Below are 22500 nucleotides of genomic sequence, written 5' to 3' on the forward strand. Positions count from 1 at the left end.
TTTGGAGTGGGAACTTGAAAGACGAAATCACAGTATCGCTATCGCTACCAACAATACACGCAACATGGCAGCGGCAGCGAGAGAAGCCGGGCTATATGAAGTGTTTAGCACAGACACTGAATGTGTCTACCCAGACGAGATTAAAGGTACCCCGCATCGGTCGTTTGCTTGGGCTGGTGAGACAGGTTGTGGCCATAATATTTTATATTTGAAGACTATTTATTTTTGCCCAGCTTTCAAAGAATTCCTTCTGGGTCAAGCTGTCATCACTTTTGGTTTAACGGTACAAAAAGACAATAGTAGTTCAGCATAGTTAATGCATCAAAAATAAATCCAATGTTTTCATTCCAGTGTCAGTTGAAATGATTTTCTTAAAAATATCGTAGAAATGTCGTAGAACCGTAAGCATAGTATTGTGAATCGAATTGAACCATGAGCTGAGTGTATTGTTACATCCCCAGTGTGTGTGTGTGTTAGGGGTGGGCGATATTTCGAATCTACTCGATGTATCATGGCTTGTTCTAGAAGCGATGTAGTAAATGACCATATCGCGAACACTGAGTAGAAATTGTCACGCAATTTTTTTTAAGCCACCAGCATTTAACCTGGTTTGATTCCCCCCTTTTTCTCATGCAAGTTTAAAATTGTTCCCATAGAGACCACTAATGAATATAAACAGGGATGTTTTAATGCAGACATACGTTGCAGGGACGACTAGAATCATCTTACTGGTGTGACTGTATGCATCAAAGGGTTAAATCGAGCATTTATGAAGTGCTTTAGAGGAGAATTCAAAACATCGAGATATATATCACGTATCGCGATATAGCCTAAAAACATTGCAATATTATTTAGGCCTATAGGCCTTATCACCCAGCCGTAGTGTGTGTGTGTGTGCCTGTGTGTGCGTGTAGACCAGCTGTATGTTTTTAGTGTTTTTGGTAGGTGCTCTCAGAGATAAGGAAGTGGAGAGAGTGGCCGGCACCTGAAACTCAGCGTTATTGTTGAGTGCCAGTTTTTCCAGTTTTAGAAGGAATGTGGAGACTCTGGAGTGACTGGGTAATTTATGGTCGTGACAGTGTCTGGAGTCTGTGGTGGCTCTGGTTTAGTGGTACAGGAAAGGGCCAGTTAACCAGTAACACACCTAATGCAGGGTCATGTGACCTCTGACGGAGCGACCAATGGAGCGTGAGGATAGATAAGAGTATGAGTGTATGGGAAAGAGCCAGAGTGACCTCTCATCAGTCTGACAGTGAGAGTAATGGCTTGGCTCTAGCCCCTCATTCACAGCCAGTGTTTGACTGGCCAGTGTTTGACAGGCTGGTGTTTGACAGGCTGGTGTTTGATTGGCCTGTGTTTGACAGGTTCAGCCTGACTCTCACACACACATACACACATCAGCCCTCAGCATGGCCTGACACACACACACACACCCCAACCCTCAGTACAGCCTGACTGTGTGTGTGTTTCTTGTTTGTGTGTGGGTGAGTGTGTTGGCAGAGGCTGTGTGACTGTGCTGTGTTGAGCAATAGGAACTCTGTATGTGTGTGTGTGTGTGTGTGTGTGTGTGTGTGTGTGTGTGTGTGTGTGTGTGTGACTGTTGACAGTGATAACGTTGTGTTGAGTAACAGAGTGTGTTGTTGTGTGTGTGTGTGTGCACGCATACATAGTAGTGTGTGTGCATGCACGAGAGTGTGACTGCTGGTTTATAAAGAATATCTCTGTTTTTATGTGCTGAGTTACTATTGAGTCTGTGTGCTTTGGGAACAGTTAGATCACACACACAGACGCACACACACACAGACGCGCACACAGCTGACTGAAATATGTAAGGGCTAAAGAAGGCAGTTATTGTTTTTGTAGTTATGAGTTGTTCCCTGTGTAGCAGACAGGTGGCGCTCTATGAGGGATTAAATGATGGAGACCCATTGGTAAACTGTAAACATTCAGGGTAAGGAAAGGGCTGTATAAACAGAGATTGTTAATGTTGTCATTTAGCTGCAGATGCTGCTGTCTGTCTGAGCATTTTACCCAAGTCGTGCATTTTACTAAATAAAATGATTCTCACTATAGAATTTGTAAAATGGATATCCATGGCAGGCCAGACACCGAGAGCTAAACACTGTCCTCTGTTTGTGTGTGTGTGCGTGTGTGTGTGTGTACGTGTGTGTGTGTGTACGTGTGTGTGTGTGTGTGTACGTGTGTGTATCAGCCAGCCCTGCTGAAAGCCATCTTCAACGTCGACCCAGATGAAGTCCGCTCTCTCATCTTTAGGAAGGAGGATGTGAATGTGCAGGTAAAGACCATCATCATAGACTCACTGCAGCACACACACACACACACACACACACACACACACACACGTACACACACACACGCACACACACGCACACACACGTACACACACACACACACGTGCACACACACACACGTACACGCACACACACACACACGCACACACACGTACACACACACACACACGTGCACACACGCACGCACGCACACACACACACACACACCACACAGACACACACACACACACACACACACACACACGTACACGCACACACACACACACGCACACACACGTACACACACACACACACGTGCACACACGCACGCACGCACACACACACACACACACCACACAGACACACACACACACATTATGTACACACAAACTCTCACACACACACATTATGAAACTTTAGAGAAGTTCACTGTATTAATTACTGTGTGTCTGTCTTTCTGTGACTGTGCGTGTGTCGGACTGTGTGTCTGTCTGTGTCTGTCTGTGTTTGTGTGTGTCTGTGTCTGTGTCGGACTGTGTCTGTGCATGTGTCTGTGTGTGTGTCTGTCTGTGTGTGTGTCTGTGTGTGTGTCTGTGCGTGTGTCTGTGTGTGTGTGTGTCCGTGCGTGTGTCTGTGCATGTGTCTGTCTGTGTCTGTGCATGTGTCTGTGTCGGACTGTGTCTGTGCGTGTGTCTGTCTGTCTGTGTCTGTGCAACTGTCTGTCTGTGTGTGTCTGTGCGTGTGTCTGTCTGTCTGTGTCTGTGCGTGTGTCTGTCTGTGTCTGTGTCTGTGCGTGTGTCTGCCTGTGTCTGTGTCTGTACGTGTGTCTGTCTGTCTGTCTGTGCGTGTGTCTGTGCGTGTGTCTGTGTCTGTGCGTGTGTCTGTGTCTGTGTCTGTGCGTGTGTCTGTCTGTGTCTGTGTCTGTGCGTGTGTCTGCCTGTGTCTGTGTCTGTACGTGTGTCTGTCTGTCTGTCTGTGCGTGTGTCTGTGTCTGTGCGTGTGTCTGTGTCTGTCTGTGTCTGTCTGTGTCTGTCTGTGTCTGTGTCTGTGCGTGTGTCTGTGTCTGTGCGTGTGTCTGTCTGTCTGTGTCTGTCTGTGTCTGTGCGTGTGTCTGTCTGTCTGTGTCTGTCTGTGTCTGTGTCTGTGCGTGTGTCTGTCTGTCTGTCTGTGTCTGTCTGTGTCTGTGTCTGTGCGTGTGTCTGTGTCTGTGCGTGTGTCTGTCTGTCTGTGTCTGTGCGTGTGTCTGTGTCTGTGCGTGTGTCTGTCTGTCTGTGTCTGTCTGTCTGTGTCTGTGCGTGTGTCTGTGTCTGTGCGTGTGTCTGTGTCTGTGCGTGTGTCTGTCTGTCTGTGTCTGTCTGTGTCTGTGTCTGTGTCTGTGTCTGTGCGTGTGTCTGTGTCTGTCTGTGTCTGTCTGTCTGTGTCTGTGCGTGTGTCTGTGTCTGTGCGTGTGTCTGTGTCTGTGCGTGTGTCTGTCTGTCTGTGTCTGTGTTAGGACAATGAAAAGAGAACTCCTCTACATGCTGCTGCGTATCTAGGCGATGCTGAAATCATTGAGCTCCTGATTTTGTCAGGTAAAAGTCTTACTCATTCACCCGTCTGCTTTTATTTGGACTGATGTGTTAAACCAGCTCTGCTGTCCATGCAGTGATCTAATCCTGTTTGGTTTGATCACAGCCTGGTCACTGGGTTAATGTCCACTGTAGTGGCAGTGCCCTAGGCTCATTTTGTATGGCTGTTCTCATGGCCAGCGTTTTAATCACATTTGGCCGTTTGTGCTGGTTCCTGAATACTAATCTTGTAGAAGTACCCTCTACTTGCTAACTGTCTAACAGAGGTGTGTGTGTGTGAGGTGTGTGGTCTGATGTCTGTCTGTGTGTGTGTGCGTGTGTGTGTGTGTGTGTCTGTGTCTGTACTTGCTAACTGTCTAACAGAGGTGTGTGTGTGAAGTGTGTGGTCTGATGTCTGTGTGTGTGTGTGTGTGTGTGTGTGTCTGTGTCTGTACTTTCTAACTGTCTAACAGAGGTGTGTGTGTGAAGTGTGTGGTCTGATGTCTGTGTGTGCTGTCCAATAGGAGCCCGAGTTAATGCCAAAGACAATAAATGGCTGACACCCCTGCACCGTGCTGTGGCATCCTGCAGTGAGGTAACCGTTCACACACACACACACACACACACACACACACACACACATGCTCTCACAAACACTCACTCTTACACACACACATGCACACACATGCGTACACACACACACACACACGCTCTCACAAACACTCACTCTTACACTCACACAGACACACTCACACTTACACACACACACACACCATACCATATAAAAACACACATCGCACAGTGCTTTCTCTGTCTGAACCACACTCACGTGCTTTAATCTTCATTTAACTCCTGTAACATGGCCCATTCGCTGCTCCTCTGTCATTATGCCCCCTTCTGGTGTGTAGGAGGCAGTGCAGGTGTTACTGAAGCATTCTGCTGATGTGAACGCTCGTGACAAGAACTGGCAGACTCCACTACATGTCGCTGCTGCCAACAAAGCCGTGCGCTGTGCTGAAGCACTTGTCCCGTTACTTAGCAACGTGAACGTATCAGACCGGGCCGGACGGACGGCCTTGCACCACGCAGCCTTCAGCGGACACCTGGAGGTCAGGGCATATGTTCACTGAGGGGTCACGGTGGGAACTCTGTCTGTACCTGTGATTTCCCTTAGCGTGTGTTGCCGTAACATACAGTATATGATGTGTGTGCGTGCGTGCGTGCGTGCGTGCGTGCGTGCGTGCGTGCGTGCGTGCGTGCGTGTGTGTGTGTTTGTGTGTGTGTGTGTGTGTCCTTTCTGTGGTAGATGGTGAGGCTGTTGCTGTCTAGAGGAGCAAATATTAATGCCTTTGATAAGAAAGACAGAAGAGCCATTCACTGGGCAGCTTACATGGGTGAGACTGTTAAACACTCACCTCACTCACACATACATACTCAACACCCACCTCACTCACACATACATACTCAACACTCACCTCACTCACACACATATACTCTACACTCACCTCACTCACGCATACATACTCAACACTCACCTCACTCACGCATATATACTCAAACACTCACCTCACTCACACATACATACTCAACACTCACCTCACTCACACATACATACTCAACACTCACCTCACTCACACATACATACTCAACACTCACCTCACTCACGCATACATACTCAACACTCACCTCACTCACGCATACATACTCAACACTCACCTCACTCACGCATACATACTCAACACTCACCTCACTCACGCATACATACTCAAACACTCACCTCACTCACGCATACATACTCAACACTCACCTCACTCACGCATACATACTCAACACTCACCTCACTCACGCATACATACTCAACACTCACCTCACTCACGCATACATACTCAACACTCACCTCACTCACGCATGCATACTCAACACTCACCTCACTCACGCATGCATACTCAACACTCACCTCACTCACGCATGCATACTCAACACTCACCTCACTCACGCATACATACTCAACACTCACCTCACTCACACATACATATTCAACACTCACCTCACTCACACATACATACTCAACACTCACCTCACTCACACATACATACTCAACACTCACCTCACTCACACATATATACTCAATACTCACCTCACTCACACATACAAATTCAAATATAATAACACTCAGATGTTGGTTTTAAATGTGTTAAATAAGACATTTTGTAACAGATGCACGCATTAAACGTATTTTTTAAATACCCTCTCTATCTCTTTCTCTTTTCTCTCATTCTCTATATGTCTCCTGTCTGTCTGTATCCTATCCGTCTGTCTCTGTCTTTCTGTCTGTCTCAGGCCATATTGAGGTGGTGAAGTTGCTGGTGTCTCACGGAGCAGAGGTCACGTGTAAAGATAAAAAGTCTTATACTCCACTCCACGCTGCAGCCTCCAGTGGGATGATCAGTGTAGTTAAATATCTAGTGGACCTCGGGGTGGATGTGAGTTAACATACACCCAACACACACCTGTCACGAACCCCCCCACTCCTCACTGCCTCTCACACACACACACACGCACACCCAAGTCCTGACCACACCTAGTGTTTGTTATTAATGTTTGTCATTACTAGTGTTTGTTATTACTAATGGAATTATGGCTATTACAGTAGTTACTACCGATGTTTGTGTCACAAGGGCTAATTTATATCGTAATTTCTCTCTCTCTCTCTGTCTGTGTCTCTGTGCATCTGTGCCTATGTCTCTGTGTGCCTGTCTCTGTGCGTCTGTGTCTCTGTGCGTCTGTGTCTCTGTGCGTCTGTGTGTCTGTGTCTGTGTCTCTGTGCATCTGTGTCTCTGTGCGTCCGTGTGTCTGTGTCTCTGTGTGTCTGTGTCTCTGTGCGTCTGTGTCTCTGTGCGTCTGTGTCTGTCTCTGTGTCTGTCTCTGTGTCTGTCTCTGTCTCTGTAGATAAATGAACCCAATGCGTATGGGAACACTCCTCTCCATGTGGCGTGTTATAATGGTCAGGATGTGGTGGTAAATGAGCTGATTGAATGTGGAGCAGATGTGAATCAGGTGAATGAGAGAGGATTCGCTCCGTTACACTTCACGGCTGCGTCGCGCCATGGAGCACTCTGCCTGGAGCTGCTAGTGGGGAATGGAGCTGACGTTAACATCAAGGTTTGACTCTCACTCTCTCGCTCTCTCTCTCTCTCTCTCTCACTCTCTCACACACACACACACACACACACACAAAATACATAGACATGTCCCATATACATACTGACATTTTCTGAAGTCCTCTGAGCTGTTGCTGTACATTGTCTGATTTTCTTTTGTCTAAAGTGTATTGGTGTTTTTACGTTGTTCTTGCTTAACTCAGAGTAAAGATGGAAAAACGCCCTTGCACATGACGGCGATCCACGGCCGGTTCTCCAGATCTCAGGCCATCATAGAGAACGGTCAGAACAGTTACCCTCTACACAACAACACAACACTGTCACTATAATTACACTCCACACAACAACACAACACTGTCACTATAATTACACTCTACACAACAACGCAACACTGTCACTATAATTACACTCTACACAACAACACAACACTGTCACTATAATTACACTCTACACAACAACACAACACTGTCACTATAATTACACTCTACACAACAACACAACACTGTCACTATAATTACACTCTACACAACAACACAACACTGTCACTATAATTACACTCTACACAACAACACAACACTGTCACTATAATTACACTCTACACAACAACACAACACTGTCACTATAATTACTCTCTACACAACACTGTCACTATAATTACACTCTACACAACAACACAACACTGTCACTATAATTACACTCTACACAACAACACAACACTGTCACTATAATTACACTCTACACAACAACACAACACTGTCACTATAATTACACTCTACACAACACTGTCACTATAATTACACTCTACACAACAACAAAACACTGTCACTATAATTACACTCTACACAACAACACAACACTGTCACTATAATTACACTCTGCACAACAACACAACACTGTCACTATAATTACACTCTACACAACAACACAACACTGTCACTATAATTACACTCCACACAACAACACAACACTGTCACTATAATTACACTCTGCACAACAACACAACACTGTCACTATAATTACTCTCTACACAACACTGTCACTATAATTACACTCTACACAACAACACAACACTGTCACTATAATTACACTCTGCACAACAACACAACACTGTCACTATAATTACACTCTACACAACAACACAACACTGTCACTATAATTACACTCTGCACAACAACACAACACTGTCACTATAATTACACTCTACACAACAACACAACACTGTCACTATAATTACTCTCTACACAACAACACAACACTGTCACTATAATTACACTCTACACAACAACACAACACTGTCACTATAATTACACTCTACACAACAACACAACACTGTCACTATAATTACACTCTACACAACAACACAACACTGTCACTATAATTACACTCTGCACAACAACACAACACTGTCACTATAATTACTCTCTACACAACACTGTCACTATAATTACACTCTACACAACAACACAACACTGTCACTATAATTACACTCTGCACAACAACACAACACTGTCACTATAATTACACTCTACACAACAACACAACACTGTCACTATAATTACACTCTGCACAACAACACAACACTGTCACTATAATTACACTCTACACAACAACACAACACTGTCACTATAATTACTCTCTACACAACAACACAACACTGTCACTATAATTACACTCTACACAACAACACAACACTGTCACTATAATTACACTCTACACAACAACACAACACTGTCACTATAATTACACTCTACACAACAACACAACACTGTCACTATAATTACACTCTACACAACAACACAACACTGTCACTATAATTACACTCTACACAACACTGTCACTATAATTACACTCTACACAACAACACAACACTGTCACTATAATTACACTCTGCACAACAACACAACACTGTCACTATAATTACACTCTACACAACAACACAACACTGTCACTATAATTACACTCTGCACAACAACACAACACTGTCACTATAATTACACTCTGCACAACAACACAACACTGTCACTATAATTACACTCTACACAACAACACAACACTGTCACTATAATTACACTCTACACAACAACGCAACACTGTCACTATAATTACACTCTACACAACAACACAACACTGTCACTATAATTACACTCTGCACAACAACACAACACTGTCACTATAATTACACTCTGCACAACAACACAACACTGTCACTATAATTACACTCTGCACAACAACACAACACTGTCACTATAATTACACTCTGCACAACAACACAACACTGTCACTATAATTACACTCTGCACAACAACACAACACTGTCACTATAATTACACTCTACACAACAACACAACACTGTCACTATAATTACACTCTGCACAACAACACAACACTGTCACTATAATTACACTCTGCACAACAACACAACACTGTCACTATAATTACACTCTGCACAACAACACAACACTGTCACTATAATTACACTCTACACAACAACACAACACTGTCATGACGGTTTAGCTACTCAGCCAAGTGTCAGAACACATACATGTCTTCACAGCAATATAGCGCTGTGTGTGTCTTTTCTCTGTGTGCATGCGTGTTTATTGACTGATTCTCTTGTGTGGTGTGTGTGTGGTGTGTGTGTGGTGTGTGTGGTGTGTGTGTGTGTGTGTGTAGGTGCTGAGATTGACTGTGAAGATAAGAATGGAAACACACCTCTCCACATTGCTGCACGTTACGGACATGAGCTCTTGATCAACACGCTAATCACCAACGGAGCCGACACAGCTAAGTGAGTCGTCTAAACTTATACAGACCTGACAAAGTGAGTCATCTAAACTTATACAGACCTGACAAAGTGAGTCGTCTAAACTTATACAGACCCGACAAAGTGAGTCGTCTAAACATATACAGACCTGACAAAGTGAGTCATCTAAACATATACAGACCTGACAAAGTGAGTCGTCTAAACATATACAGACCCGACAAAGTGAGTCATCTAAACTTATACAGACCCGACAAAGTGAGTCGTCTAAACTTATACAGACCTGACAAAATGAGTCGTCTAAACATATAAAGACCTGACAAAGTGAGTCGTCTAAACATATACAGACCCGACAAAGTGAGTCATCTAAACATATACAGACCTGACAAAGTGAGTCGTCTAAACATATACAGACCTGACAAAGTGAGTCGTCTAAACATATACAGACCTGACAAAATGAGTCGTCTAAACTTATACAGACCTGACAAAGTGAGTCGTCTAAACTTATACAGACCTGACAAAGTGAGTCATCTAAACATATACAGACCTGACAAAGTGAGTCGTCTAAACTTATACAGACCTGACAAAATGAGTCGTCTAAACATATAAAGACCTGACAAAGTGAGTCGTCTAAACTTATACAGACCTGACAAAGTGAGTCGTCTAAACTTATACAGACCTGACAAAGTGAGTCGTCTAAACTTATACAGACCCGACAAAGTGAGTCGTCTAAACTTATACAGACCTGACAAAGTGAGTCGTCTAAACTTATACAGACCTGACAAAGTGAGTCGTCTAAACATATACAGACCTGACAAAGTGAGTCGTCTAAACTTATACAGACCTGACAAAGTGAGTCGTCTAAACTTATACAGACCTGACAAAGTTAGTCGTCTAAACTTATACAGACCTGACAAAGTGAGTCGTCTAAACATATACAGACCTGACAAAGTGAGTCGTCTAAACTTATACAGACCTGACAAAGTGAGTCGTCTAAACATATACAGACCCGACAAAGTGAGTCATCTAAACTTATACAGACCCGACAAAGTGAGTCGTCTAAACTTATACAGACCTGTCAAAGTGAGTCGTCTAAACATATACAGACCTGACAAAATGAGTCGTCTAAACATATAAAGACCTGACAAAGTGAGTCGTCTAAACATATACAGACCTGACAAAGTGAGTCAGCTACCTGTGGGGGGGGCGGGGGGGCGACTTGACACTGTGTAGGCACCTTAGTTGACTTTGAGACACACCCAGTGATGGAATGAGACTGTGCATATGTGTCAGTAGTACTGGTATAGTATCAGACATGCTGTGTGTGTGTAGTGTGTGTGTGTAGTATTTGACAGACTGCATGAGTGGAGTATTTGACAGACTGTGTGTGTGTGTGTGTGTAGTATTTGACAGGCTGTGTGTGTGTGTGTGTGTGTGTGTGTAGTGTTTGACAGGCTGTGTGTGTGTGTGTGTGTAGTGTTTGACAGGTTGTGTGTGTGTGTGTGTGTGTGTGTGTGTGTGTGTGTGTGTGTGTGTAGTGTTTGACAGGCTGTGTGTGTGTGTGTGTGTGTAGTGTTTGACAGGCTGTGTGTGTGTGTGTGTGTGTGTGTGTGTGTGTGTGTAGTGTTTGACAGGCTGTGTGTGTGTGTGTAGTGTTTGACAGGCTGTGTGTGTGTGTGTGTAGTGTTTGACAGGCTGTGTGTCTGTGTGTGTGTGTAGTGTTTGACAGGCTGTGTGTGTGTGTGTGTAGTGTTTGACAGGCTGTGTGTGTGTGTGTGTAGTGTTTGACAGTCTGTGTGTGTGTGTAGTGTTTGACAGGCTGTGTGTGTTTTTATTGTAGGAGGGGAGTTCATGGTATGTTCCCTCTGCACCTGGCTGCCCTCAGTGGATTTTCTGACTGTTGTCGGAAACTGCTGTCATCAGGTAAACACACATTCAGACACACACACCACACACACACACACACACACACACACATACCCCACGCACATCACACACACCACACACATCACGCATCACACGTCACAGGCTCAACATTGAACTACCATCATCTGCTAAAGCGTCTGACTCCCTGCGGAGCAGCTTAGACACAGCGAATCAGGTCATTTGCAAGCATGACGGTCAAACAACAAATCGGATTATTTGAAAAATGATAAACATTGGCTCCGATCATCCTGTTAGAACACATCATCTCTTTTTCCATAGGCTCTGTGTGTCTCTGTTATAACACATCATCTCTTTTTCCATAGGCTCTGTGTGTCTCTGTTATAACACATCATCTCTTTTTCCACAGGCTTTGATATAGACACCCCAGACGACTTTGGTAGAACCTGTTTACATGCTGCAGCGGCTGGCGGGTGAGGCTGTCTGTCTCTGTGCATGATTTTAAACATTCTGTCATAATTATGCAGTAATATTGCATTAACGTACAACCCAATATGTCTCTGAGTCTTCATACGTTCTTCTACAGAGTTTGAGAAAATTGTCCATGTTGTGGTGTTGTTTGGAGATGATTTTCCTTTAGTTTGTGGTGTTGTGGTTTAGTTTGATGTGGTTTAGTTTGTGATGGTGTGGTTTAGTTTGTGATGATGTGGTTTAGTTTGATGTGGTTTAGTTTGTGATGATGTGGTTTAGTTTGTGATGATGTGGTTTAGTTTGATGTGGTTTAGTTTGTGATGATGTGGTTTAGTTTGATGTGGTTTAGTTTGTGATGATGTGGTTTAGTTTGATGTGGTTTAGTTTGTGATGATGTGGTTTAGTTTGATGTGGTTTAGTTTGATGTGGTTTAGTTTGATGTGGTTTAGTTTGTGATGATGTGGTTTAGTTTGTGATGATGTGGTTTAGTTTGATGTGGTTTAGTTTGTGATGGTGTGGTTTAGTTTGTGATGGTGTGGTTTAGACTGTGATGTGGTTTAGTTTGATATGGTTTAGTTTGTGATGGTGTGGTTTAGTTTGTGATGGTGTGGTTTAGACTGTGATGTGGTTTAGTTTGATGTGGTTTAGTTTGTGATGGTGTGGTTTAGGTTGTGATGGTGTGGTTTAGTTTGATGTGGTTTAGTTTGTGATGGTGTGGTTTAGTTTGTGATGGTGTGGTTTAGTTTGATGTGGTTTAGATTGTGATGGTGTGGTTTAGTTTGATGTGGTTTAGTTTGTGATGGTGTGGTTTAGTTTGTGATGGTGTGGTTTAGACTGTGATGTGGTTTAGTTTGTGATGGTGTGGTTTAGTTTGTGATGGTGTGGTTTAGTTTGTGATGGTGTGGTTTAGTTTGATGTGGTTTAGATTGTGATGGTGTGGTTTAGACTGTGATGTGGTTTAGATTGTGATGATGTGGTTTAGGTTGTGATGGTGTGGTTTAGTTTGTGATGGTGTGGTTTAGTTTGATGTGGTTTAGTTTGTGATGGTGTGGTTTAGACTGTGATGTGGTTTAGATTGTGATGATGTGGTTTAGGTTGTGATGGTGTGGTTTAGGTTGTGATGGTGTGGTTTAGTTTGATGTGGTTTAGTTTGTGATGGTGTGGTTTAGTTTGATGTGGTTTAGTTTGTGATGGTGTGGTTTAGTTTGATGTGGTTTAGTTTGTGATGGTGTGGTTTAGTTTGTGATGGTGTGGTTTAGACTGTGATGTGGTTTAGTTTGATGTGGTTTAGTTTGTGATGGTGTGGTTTAGTTTGTGATGGTGTGATTTAGTTTGATGTGGTTTAGATTGTGATGGTGTGGTTTAGACTGTGATGTGGTTTAGATTGTGATGATGTGGTTTAGGTTGTGATGGTGTGGTTTAGTTTGATGTGGTTTAGTTTGTGATGGTGTGGTTTAGTTTGATGTGGTTTAGTTTGTGGTGGTGTGGTTTAGTTTGATGTGGTTTAGTTTGTGATGGTGTGGTTTAGACTGTGATGTGGTTTAGTTTGTCATGGTGTGGTTTAGTTTGTGATGGTGTGGTTTAGACTGTGATGTGGTTTATATTGTGATGATGTGGTTTAGTTTGTCATGGTGTGGTTTAGTTTGTGATGGTGTGGTTTAGTTTGTCATGGTGTGGTTTAGTTTGTGGTGGTGTGGTTTAGTTTGTGGTGGTGTGGTTTAGTTTGTGATGGTGTGGTTCTGTTGTTGTGATGTGGTTTAGTCAGTGATGTGTTTTGGTTTGATGTGGTTTAGTTTGTGATGGTGTGGTTTAGTTTGTGATGGTGTGGTTCTCTTGTTGTGATGTGGTTTAGTTTGTGATGGTGTGGTTTAATTTGTGATGATGTGGTTCAGTTTGATGTGGTTTAGTTTGTGATGGTGTGGTTTAATTTGTGATGTGGTTCTCTTGTTGTGATGTGGTTTATTCAGTGATGTGGTTTTGTGTCTTGGCTCTGTGCAGGAATCTGGACTGTTTGAATCTTCTTTTGAACACAGGGGCAGATTTTAACAGAAAGGACAGCTTTGGGAGGTGAGTGGGGAACAGGGTTTGTCTGTGTGTCTGTCTGTCTGATTGTCTGTCTGTGTGTGGCTGTCTGTATATAGGACTGTGTGCATGCATGCACCAGTGTTAATTTTGGCAGGTGATTTTGATTAAGTCTTCGTTTTAGTCTTTTGACTAAAGTACATATTCGTTTTTGTCATATTTTAGTCATTTGATCATTATTAGTTTTAGTATAGTTTTAGCAAACGAATACTAGACAAGTTTTAGTCACTGTTACGAACCCAGCCTTTTTGTAAAAAAAAAGACAAAGGTAGGACGCAGTAACATAAAAGGCCACACCTTTCTGTACGCAAAAATAAAAAAAAGAAAAAAAAAACCTCACGCTTTCTTACTTGTGCACAAAGTAACTTCCCTGGCTCCCGAAAAGAAAAACGTGAGTCTTCCGTCCCACTTGCTGCTACCCTCGCTGAACCTGCCCTACAGTGCTCAAAAACAAGTGCCCGCCAAAATATACTCATGTACAGTAAAGAACCCAGGTGTTTACAAACTATAACGACATCAAGTAACACAAGAAACTAAATAACGTCCGCTATAAACGAAAGGTAGTTTCCGCGTCTGCGCGAGGGAATCGGAGAGTGGGGGCGAGAGAGAGAGGGGCCATCTTGGACGGGTCGCTTAAATAGGAGAGGCCCCGCCCACAAATGAATCCGTGTCAGACTCCACCTACAAGAGAACGGACAGATCGAAAAGACAGAGGAAGCAGCAACATATAATGTCATCACTAACCCTCGTAACACCCCCACCCTTAAAGAAAATAAATTAGGGGGGTAAAATTAAAAGGTAAGACTCTTATCAGGCAACTGAATGTCGAGCAACCTTAACTGAAATAACCAGAACCAACGTTTAATGCGCTGGAGCCTCATTTTACAGGGCTATAATATTAATATTCGACACGTTCGCGGGCGTGATAATGTTGTGGCAGACGCGCTGTCTTGGGCCTAATTTGGTCTATGTTCAATGTTACTAAATAAATAAATCGTGGGTTAAAATGTGCATGTAAAAGTTATGTTGTATTAACCCTTTCTTTCCCTCTATTTCAGTTAACAGTCGTAACAGTCACATTTGTCAGTTTGCATTTTTTTTTTAATTAAATCAGAACAGTGATTTCATCAAGTACACAGCTATTCTTAGGCTTGCGACAGGTATGCACAATTAACGTTAGCACGTCAAGTGAAGAAGAAAACATAGCCGTCTGCTTGTAGCTAACAAAGTCAAGCCTATAAGTTGATCTTGATAGAAGTCTAACTTTTTTTTATCATTTTTTGGTGGTGCGTCTTCAAATGCCTCTTGAGGTTTGTGGTATTTTTCCAATCGATTTTGAACCCACATTGTTTGCAGTGCGTTTTATTATTTGTTGTATTGTAGCTAAAATGAGTCACTAATCCGATATTTTTCTTCTTCAGAGAGTAGGCATGATATGAGATGCCAACAGCGTTGCCAGATGGGAAATATTAAAGTCTCGTATCAGAGGCTTAAAACTACCGTATTTTGAGGGAAATTATCGTACGCGAGTCATAACCAAGAGAGCAAATCCGTGTAAATATGTATTTTCAGAAAACATGTATTTACTGAGACGACTTTTTGATACCGCCTACAACCCACATTGTTTAAAGACAAACTTTGCCTCTCTCCTGCCCTCATCTTCAGCACTCTATCTGTTTTTTCTGCTGTTTTCACGTGGATGCAGCAGTAAGCTATATCTAGTGCAAACTCTCTTCACATGAGCGGCGCTCATTTGACAGCTCATTTAACTTGTAATATTACAACGATAACTGTATTGCACTGGGAAAATATAGTACTGGCCTGTAAGTTACTGCAGTCAGTATAAAACACCCAAACTTCTGATTTGTAAAGAAGATTTGATTAATGGTTAAGTTAACGACATTTGCGCTCGTGAGTTCATCGTCACAAGAAGAATGATTGGCTGGAAAGAGTGTGAGAAGAGATGTGTAAACAGAGACATAAGATCCATGTTTTACTGTCCTGATCGTGTCGGGAAATTAAAATGAGAGAGCCTAGCCCTAGACTGATTACAGCTACTAATGCTGAGTGTCACGAAATTATCAAATGATCCTACATTATGGGCCTTTTGGCTGGTTGCCAAGATATGGGTAGTTAAAATGTTTAACGTTTGATTTCCAGAGGAGGGAGGCTATAGCCCAGTGGCTTGTCCATTCTGTCTCTGACATTATCGTTTCGTTAGTATTCATCAGCGAAAATACTAATATAATTTGTCACAGTTTTTATTTCCAAATGTGCATTTTTATTTAGTTATTGTCTTGTTTTCGTCATCGACAAAATTAGCACTGGCATGCACAGGAGTCTGTGTGTGTGTGTGTTTGTGTGGCATTGTGTGTGGGACTGTGTGTGTGCATGTGTGTGTGTGTTTGGCATTGTGTGTGTGAACAACATGGTCCATTAACACAGTGTTCTTCTTTTTCTTCTTCTTCTCTTTCTTCTTCTTCTTGTCAGGACTCCCCTGCACTACGCGGCTGCTAACTGTAATTATCAGTGCCTGTTTGCGTTGGTGGGCTCAGGGTCCAGTGTTAATGAACTGGACACAAGGGGCTGCACTCCCCTCCACTACGCCGCCTCTGCTGACACGGATGGAAAGTGAGTCACACTGTGTGTGTGTGTGTCTGTGTGTGTCTGTGTGTGTGTGTGTGTGTGTGTGTGTCTGTGTGATTTCTTTTTATCCCTCAACACTTTCTGATTTCTGAATATATTCTGGTTTATTCTCTCTGCGGTCATTAGAGCATACAGAACATGAGGGACTGGAATAAACTTTCACTGGTCAGTTACACTCATGTCGACTGTCCGTCTCTTTCCAGGTGCCTGGAATATTTGCTGCGGAACGATGCTAACCCAGGGATTCGGGACAATCAGGGCTATAACGCGGTGCACTACGCCTCAGCGTTCGGACACAGACTGTGCCTGGAGCTGGTGAGGAGAGGCTGGCTCTGGACCGGCCTTCTGAAGTTCTAAAGTTGTCTTTAACAAAGACCAAGATCTGGCCTGTGTTTCACAGTGAACAATGACAGTTACAGTGTATGTTTAAGAATCTGTGAGGAGAAATAATAATCTGTATTCATTGCTTCTGTTTCGCTCAGATAGCAAGTGAAACGCCGTTAGACGTGGTAAGAGTTTTGTTTTTGTTCTGTGATGAATTACTGCATTTATCAGCTAATGAGAATTCATAGAATGTGCACAGTGTGAGGTATGACATCATCTGAGTAACTCCGCCCACTCTTTCTTGCCCAGTTAATGGAGACCTCAGGGACAGACATCCTAAACGACTCCGACGTTCGTGCTCCAGTCAGTCCACTCCACTTAGCCGTGAGTCCTCCCTCCCTTTCATAAACAATCATTCTATAACCGCTCTATGACCTCTCTATAACCACTCTATAATCTCTCTGTAACCTCCTACAACTCTTTGGAAACTCCCCATAATCCTCTGTAATCTCTCTATAACCCTCTATAATCTTTATAACCTCTCTAGACTCTCTATAACTGCCGTACATTCCTTCTATACTGTCTCTGTAACCTCCTACAACTCTTTGTAATCTCTCCATAATCCTCTGTAATCTCTCTATAACCCTCTATAATCTTTATAACCTCTCTAGACTCTCTATAACTGCTGTATAATCCTTCTATACTGTCTCTGTAACCTCCTACAACTCTTTGTAACCTCTCTATACCCTTCCATATCCTCTCTATAATTTCCCTAGACTCTCATACAGGGCTGTCACGATATCACGATAGGGCGGACACGATAGATTTTCACAACACGATTATCATGGCCAAAAGAATTCACCATAATGATATTATCGTGATATCTATAGAAAATTTGAACAGAATAATAATAATAATGCTATTGGCCAAATTCATCTTTAATTCTTTATAATCCTCCATATTCTCTCTATAACCTCTATATATATATTACAATCTCACTGCTAACCCCTGTCACCTGTCTGTAATCTGTGGTATAAACTTTGCACTGTTCTGAGGTCAGTGTTCACATGTCAAAATGACAGTATGAAGTATAGCTCTGGTTTCTGTTAAATCCTTGTTAAAACATGCTGTCAGTGGTTTTCTAAAATCCACGCTGCCCCCCCCCCCCCCCCCCCCCCCCCAGGCTTACCACGGCCATCACCAGGCGCTGGAGGTTCTGGTTCAGTCTCTGTTGGATTTGGATGTGCGGACTTTGCAGGGTCGGACGCCGCTGGACCTCGCTGCCTTTAAAGGTCATGTGGAATGTGTGGACGTGCTTATCAACCAGGGTGCTTCCATCTTAGTGAAGGACTACACACTCAAACGCACTCCAATTCATGCTGCCGGTCAGTCTCTCTCTCTCTCTGTGTTAAATACCCTCTCTCTCTTTCTCTCTCTCTCTCTCTCTCTCTCTCTCTCTCTCTCTGTGTTTAATACCGTCTCTCTCTTTCTCTCTCTCTCTCTGTGTTCAATACCGTCTCTCTCTCTCTCTCTGTGTTAAATACCCTCTCTCTCTTTCTCTCTCTCTCTCTCTCTGTGTTTAATACCGTCTCTCTCTCTCTCTCTCTCTCTCTCTCTCTCTCTCTCTCTCTCTCTCTCTCTCTCTCTCTCTGTGTTAAATACCCTCTCTCTCTTTCTCTCTCTCTCTCTCTCTGTGTTTAATACCGTCTCTCTCTCTCTCTCTCTCTTTTTCTGTGTTAAATACCCCCTCTCTCTCTCTCTCTCTCTCTCTCTCTTTCTCTCTGTGTGTTAAATACCCCCTCTCTCTCTTTCTCTCTCTCTCTCTCTTTTTCTGTGTTAAATACCCTCTCTCTCTCTTTCTCTCTCTCTCTCTTTTTCTGTGTTAAATACCCTCTCTCTCTCTCTCTCTCTCTCTCTCTCTCTCTCTATTAAATACCCCCTCTCTCTCTTTCTCTCTCTCTCTCTTTTTCTGTGTTAAATACCCCCCCCCCTCTCTCTCTCTCTCTCTCTTTCTCTCTGTGTGTTAAATACCCCCTCTCTCTCTCTCTCTCTCTCTCTCTCTCTCTCTCTCTCTCTCTCTCTCTCTCTCTCTCTCTTTCTGTGTTAAATACCTTCTCTCTCTCTTTCTCTCTCTCTCTCTCTCTTTTTCTGTGTTAAATACCCTCTCTCTCTCTCTCTCTCTCTCTCTCTCTCTGTGTGTTAAATACCCCCTCTCTCTCTCTCTCTCTCTCTCTCTCTCTCTCTATTTAATACCGTCTCTCTCTCTCTCTCTCTCTGTGTTAAATACCCTCTCTCTCTCTTTCTCTCTGTTAAATACCCTCTCTCTCTCTTTCTCTGTGTTAAATACCCTCTCTCTCTCTCTCTCCCTCTCTCTGTTAAATACCCTCTCTCTCTCTCTCTGTGTTAAATACCCTCTCTCTCTCTCTCTCTCTCTCTCTCTCTCTCTCTCTCTCTCTCTCTCTGCGTTAAATACCCTCTCTCTCTCTCTGTTAAATACCCTCTCTCGCTCTCTCTCTCTCTCTGTTAAATACCCTCTCTCTCTCTTTCTCTGTGTTAAATACCCTCTCTCTCTCCCTCTCTCTCTCTCTCTCTCTCTCTCTCTCTGTTAAATACCCTCTCTCTCTCTCTCTCTCTCTCTCTCTCTCTCTGTGTGTGTGTTAAATACCCTCTCTCTCTCTCCGCTTTCACTCACTCTCTCTTTTCCTCTCTCTCTCTCTCCCTCTCTCTCTCTCTCTGTTAAATACCCTCTCTCTCTCTCTCTCTCTCTGTGTTAAATACCCTCTCTCTCTTGCTCTCTCTCTCTCTGTTAAATACCCTCTCTCGCTCTCTCTCTCTCTCTCTCTCTCTCTGTGTTAAATACGCTCTCTCTCTCTTTCTCTGTGTTAAATACCCTCTCTCTCTCCCCCCCCCCCTCTCTCTCTCTCTGTGTTAAATACCCTCTCTCTCTCTCTCTCTCCCCGCTTTCACTCACTCTCTCTTTTCCTCTCTCTCTCTCTCTCTCTCTCTCTCTCTGTGTGTGTGTTAAATACCCTCTCTCTCTGTCTCTCTCTCTCTCTCTCTCTCTCCCCGCTTTCACTCACTCTCTCTTTTCCTCTCTCTCTCTCTCTCTCTCTCTCTCTCTCTCTCTCTCTGTGTGTGTGTTAAATACCCTCTCTCTCTGTCTCTCTCTCTCTCTGTTAAATACCCTCTCTCTCTCCGCTTTCACTCACTCTCTCTTTTCCTCTCTCTCTCTCTCTCTCTCTCTCTGTTAAATACCCTCTCTCTCTCTCCGCTTTCACTCACTCTCTCTTTTCCTCGCTCTCTCTTTCTCTCTCTCTCTCTTTTCCTCGCTCTCTCTTTCTCTCTCTCTCTCTCTCTCTTTCTCTCTCTGTTAAATACCCTCTCTCTCTCCGCTTTCACTCACTCTCTCTTTTCCTCGCTCTCTCTTTCTCTCTCTCTCTCTCTCTCTTTCTCTCTCTGTTAAATACCCTCTCTCTCTCCGCTTTCACTCACTCTCTCTTTTCCTCTCTCTCATTCTCTATCTGAGAATGGTGGACTGAGAATGACACCCTCAGATCCATCACAGACCAGCTGAAACAAACTCAGTCCACGTATGAATCAGAATCTGTGTTTTGGTTTTGTTTTTCCTGACGTTTCACATAGTTATTCTGTCTGTCAGTGGACAAACAACCTGCTTTACTTAAGAACACATCAGTGTCAGGATTCAAACCCAGACCCACCTGGTCACTGGGCCGTGTTTCCTCACCCTCCCGTCAGTCTCAGGTTTCTCAGACCAGTCACTGTGTTCCTTTCCTCTGCGCAGCCACTAACGGTCATTCCGAATGCCTTCGCCTGCTGATCGGGAACGCAGACCTGCAGAGCGCTGTGGACATTCAGGATGGGAGTGGCCAGTAAGTCTGGGACTGAACACTTGACTGTAATATTCATGACATTATCACAGACACAGAAGCATATAAAGTGATCTCTGTTCTCCATCTCCTAATGTCCTCTTCTTCTTCTTCTCCCTTTTCAGTGTCTCTGTCTTGCGTGGTTCTGAAAATGTTATTTTGGTGTTTTTGAAGTTTGAGGTTTTGCCATGTTCCACTTCATAACACTGTAGAATTACCCTAATGATATCTGTCTGTCTCTCTCTCTGTCTCTCTCTCACACTCTCTCTCTCTGTCTCTCTCACACTCTCTCTGTCTCTCTCTCACACTCTCTCTCTCTGTCTCTCTCTCACACTCTCTCACTCTCTGTCTCTGTGTCTCTCTCAGGACTCCTCTGATGCTGGCAGTGTTGGGCGGGCACACAGACTGTGTGTACTCCCTCCTCAATAAAGGAGCCAATGTAGGAGCCAAAGACAAATGGGGCAGAACTGCTCTGCACAGAGGGGTAAACAACAGTTTTTGTTAAATCTCCACTGCTCTTGAAAAGAGATCAGCATTCTGTCAGTTTACACTGTACACTGGATTTTAAGCACTGAGGAATGAGTTTTTGGAAGTGCCCTGTCATCGGGCTGACATGCGTCTCCAGAGGAATTGTGTCGTGTGTCCTGTGTTGAGTTCTGTGTGTCCTGTGTTGAGTTCTGTGTGTCCTATGTTGAGTTCTGTGTGTCCTGTGTTGTGTTCTGTGTGTCCTGTGTTGAGTTCTGTGTGTCCTGTGTTGTGTTCTGTGTGTCCTGTGTTGTGTTCTGTGTGTCCTGTGTTGAGTTCTGTGTGTCCTGTATTGAGTTCTGTGTGTCCTGTATTGAGTTCTCTGTGTCCTGTGTTGAGTTCTGTGTGTCCTGGTCAGCTGACGGCCCCCTCACTTCAGGAACCCAGCAGCCGCTCCCCCCGACCACGCCTCTTCTCCGCCATTGCCCCGAGGTGGTGGAGCGACCTCCCTCATACAGTTAGGACTGCGGAATCCCTCACCATCTTCCGCAAGAAACTGAAAACCCACCTCTTCAGAACCCACCTATCCCCCAATGCCTAACACCCCTTCCTTAAAAAAAAAAAACAACCTTGTCTTGTATCTATGTTTGTCTAAGAATTCCAGGGCGCAATACGAAGGAGTAAATTGACGCTCAGTCTTTTTAGCGATGTATGCTTATGAGGTATTAGGAATCCGACTGATGCACTGATTGTAAGTCGCTTTGGCTAAAAGCATCTGCTAAATGCTAAATTGTAAATTGTCCTGTGTTGAGTTCTGTGTGTCCTGTGTTGAGTTCTGTGTGTCCTGTGTTGAGTTCTGTGTCCTGTGTGTGCCTTGCTGAGCAGTGCACCGTAGTTTGGATGGAAATGTCCAGCCCTCTGGTGATTGGCTGACTTCACCCCCTCACTGTTCTGTAACAGTTATAACTGTTCTGAGCAGTG

At 43.7% G+C, this 22500-nt stretch overlaps 1 protein-coding gene across 1 annotated transcript in view; it reads left to right on the forward strand.

The window, feature by feature from the left end:
- Positions 1 to 22500, forward strand: part of ankrd28b (ankyrin repeat domain 28b) — a 38677-nt gene that overhangs the window by 8678 nt on the left and 7499 nt on the right. The window contains exons 2-20 of the mRNA XM_030781113.1: positions 2213 to 2296; positions 3784 to 3862; positions 4363 to 4433; positions 4747 to 4947; positions 5145 to 5232; positions 6179 to 6321; positions 6788 to 7000; positions 7203 to 7281; positions 9673 to 9787; positions 11601 to 11683; positions 12054 to 12117; positions 14114 to 14182; positions 16688 to 16828; positions 17047 to 17158; positions 17326 to 17352; positions 17477 to 17551; positions 18351 to 18552; positions 20970 to 21057; positions 21421 to 21538. Of these exons, the coding sequence (XP_030636973.1) occupies positions 2213 to 2296; positions 3784 to 3862; positions 4363 to 4433; positions 4747 to 4947; positions 5145 to 5232; positions 6179 to 6321; positions 6788 to 7000; positions 7203 to 7281; positions 9673 to 9787; positions 11601 to 11683; positions 12054 to 12117; positions 14114 to 14182; positions 16688 to 16828; positions 17047 to 17158; positions 17326 to 17352; positions 17477 to 17551; positions 18351 to 18552; positions 20970 to 21057; positions 21421 to 21538 (2052 nt within the window). The remainder of the gene's footprint in view (positions 1 to 2212; positions 2297 to 3783; positions 3863 to 4362; positions 4434 to 4746; positions 4948 to 5144; positions 5233 to 6178; positions 6322 to 6787; positions 7001 to 7202; positions 7282 to 9672; positions 9788 to 11600; positions 11684 to 12053; positions 12118 to 14113; positions 14183 to 16687; positions 16829 to 17046; positions 17159 to 17325; positions 17353 to 17476; positions 17552 to 18350; positions 18553 to 20969; positions 21058 to 21420; positions 21539 to 22500) is intronic.

This window comes from Chanos chanos, chromosome 8 (genome assembly GCF_902362185.1).
Source record: "Chanos chanos chromosome 8, fChaCha1.1, whole genome shotgun sequence".
NCBI classification, from domain to species: domain Eukaryota; kingdom Metazoa; phylum Chordata; class Actinopteri; order Gonorynchiformes; family Chanidae; genus Chanos; species Chanos chanos.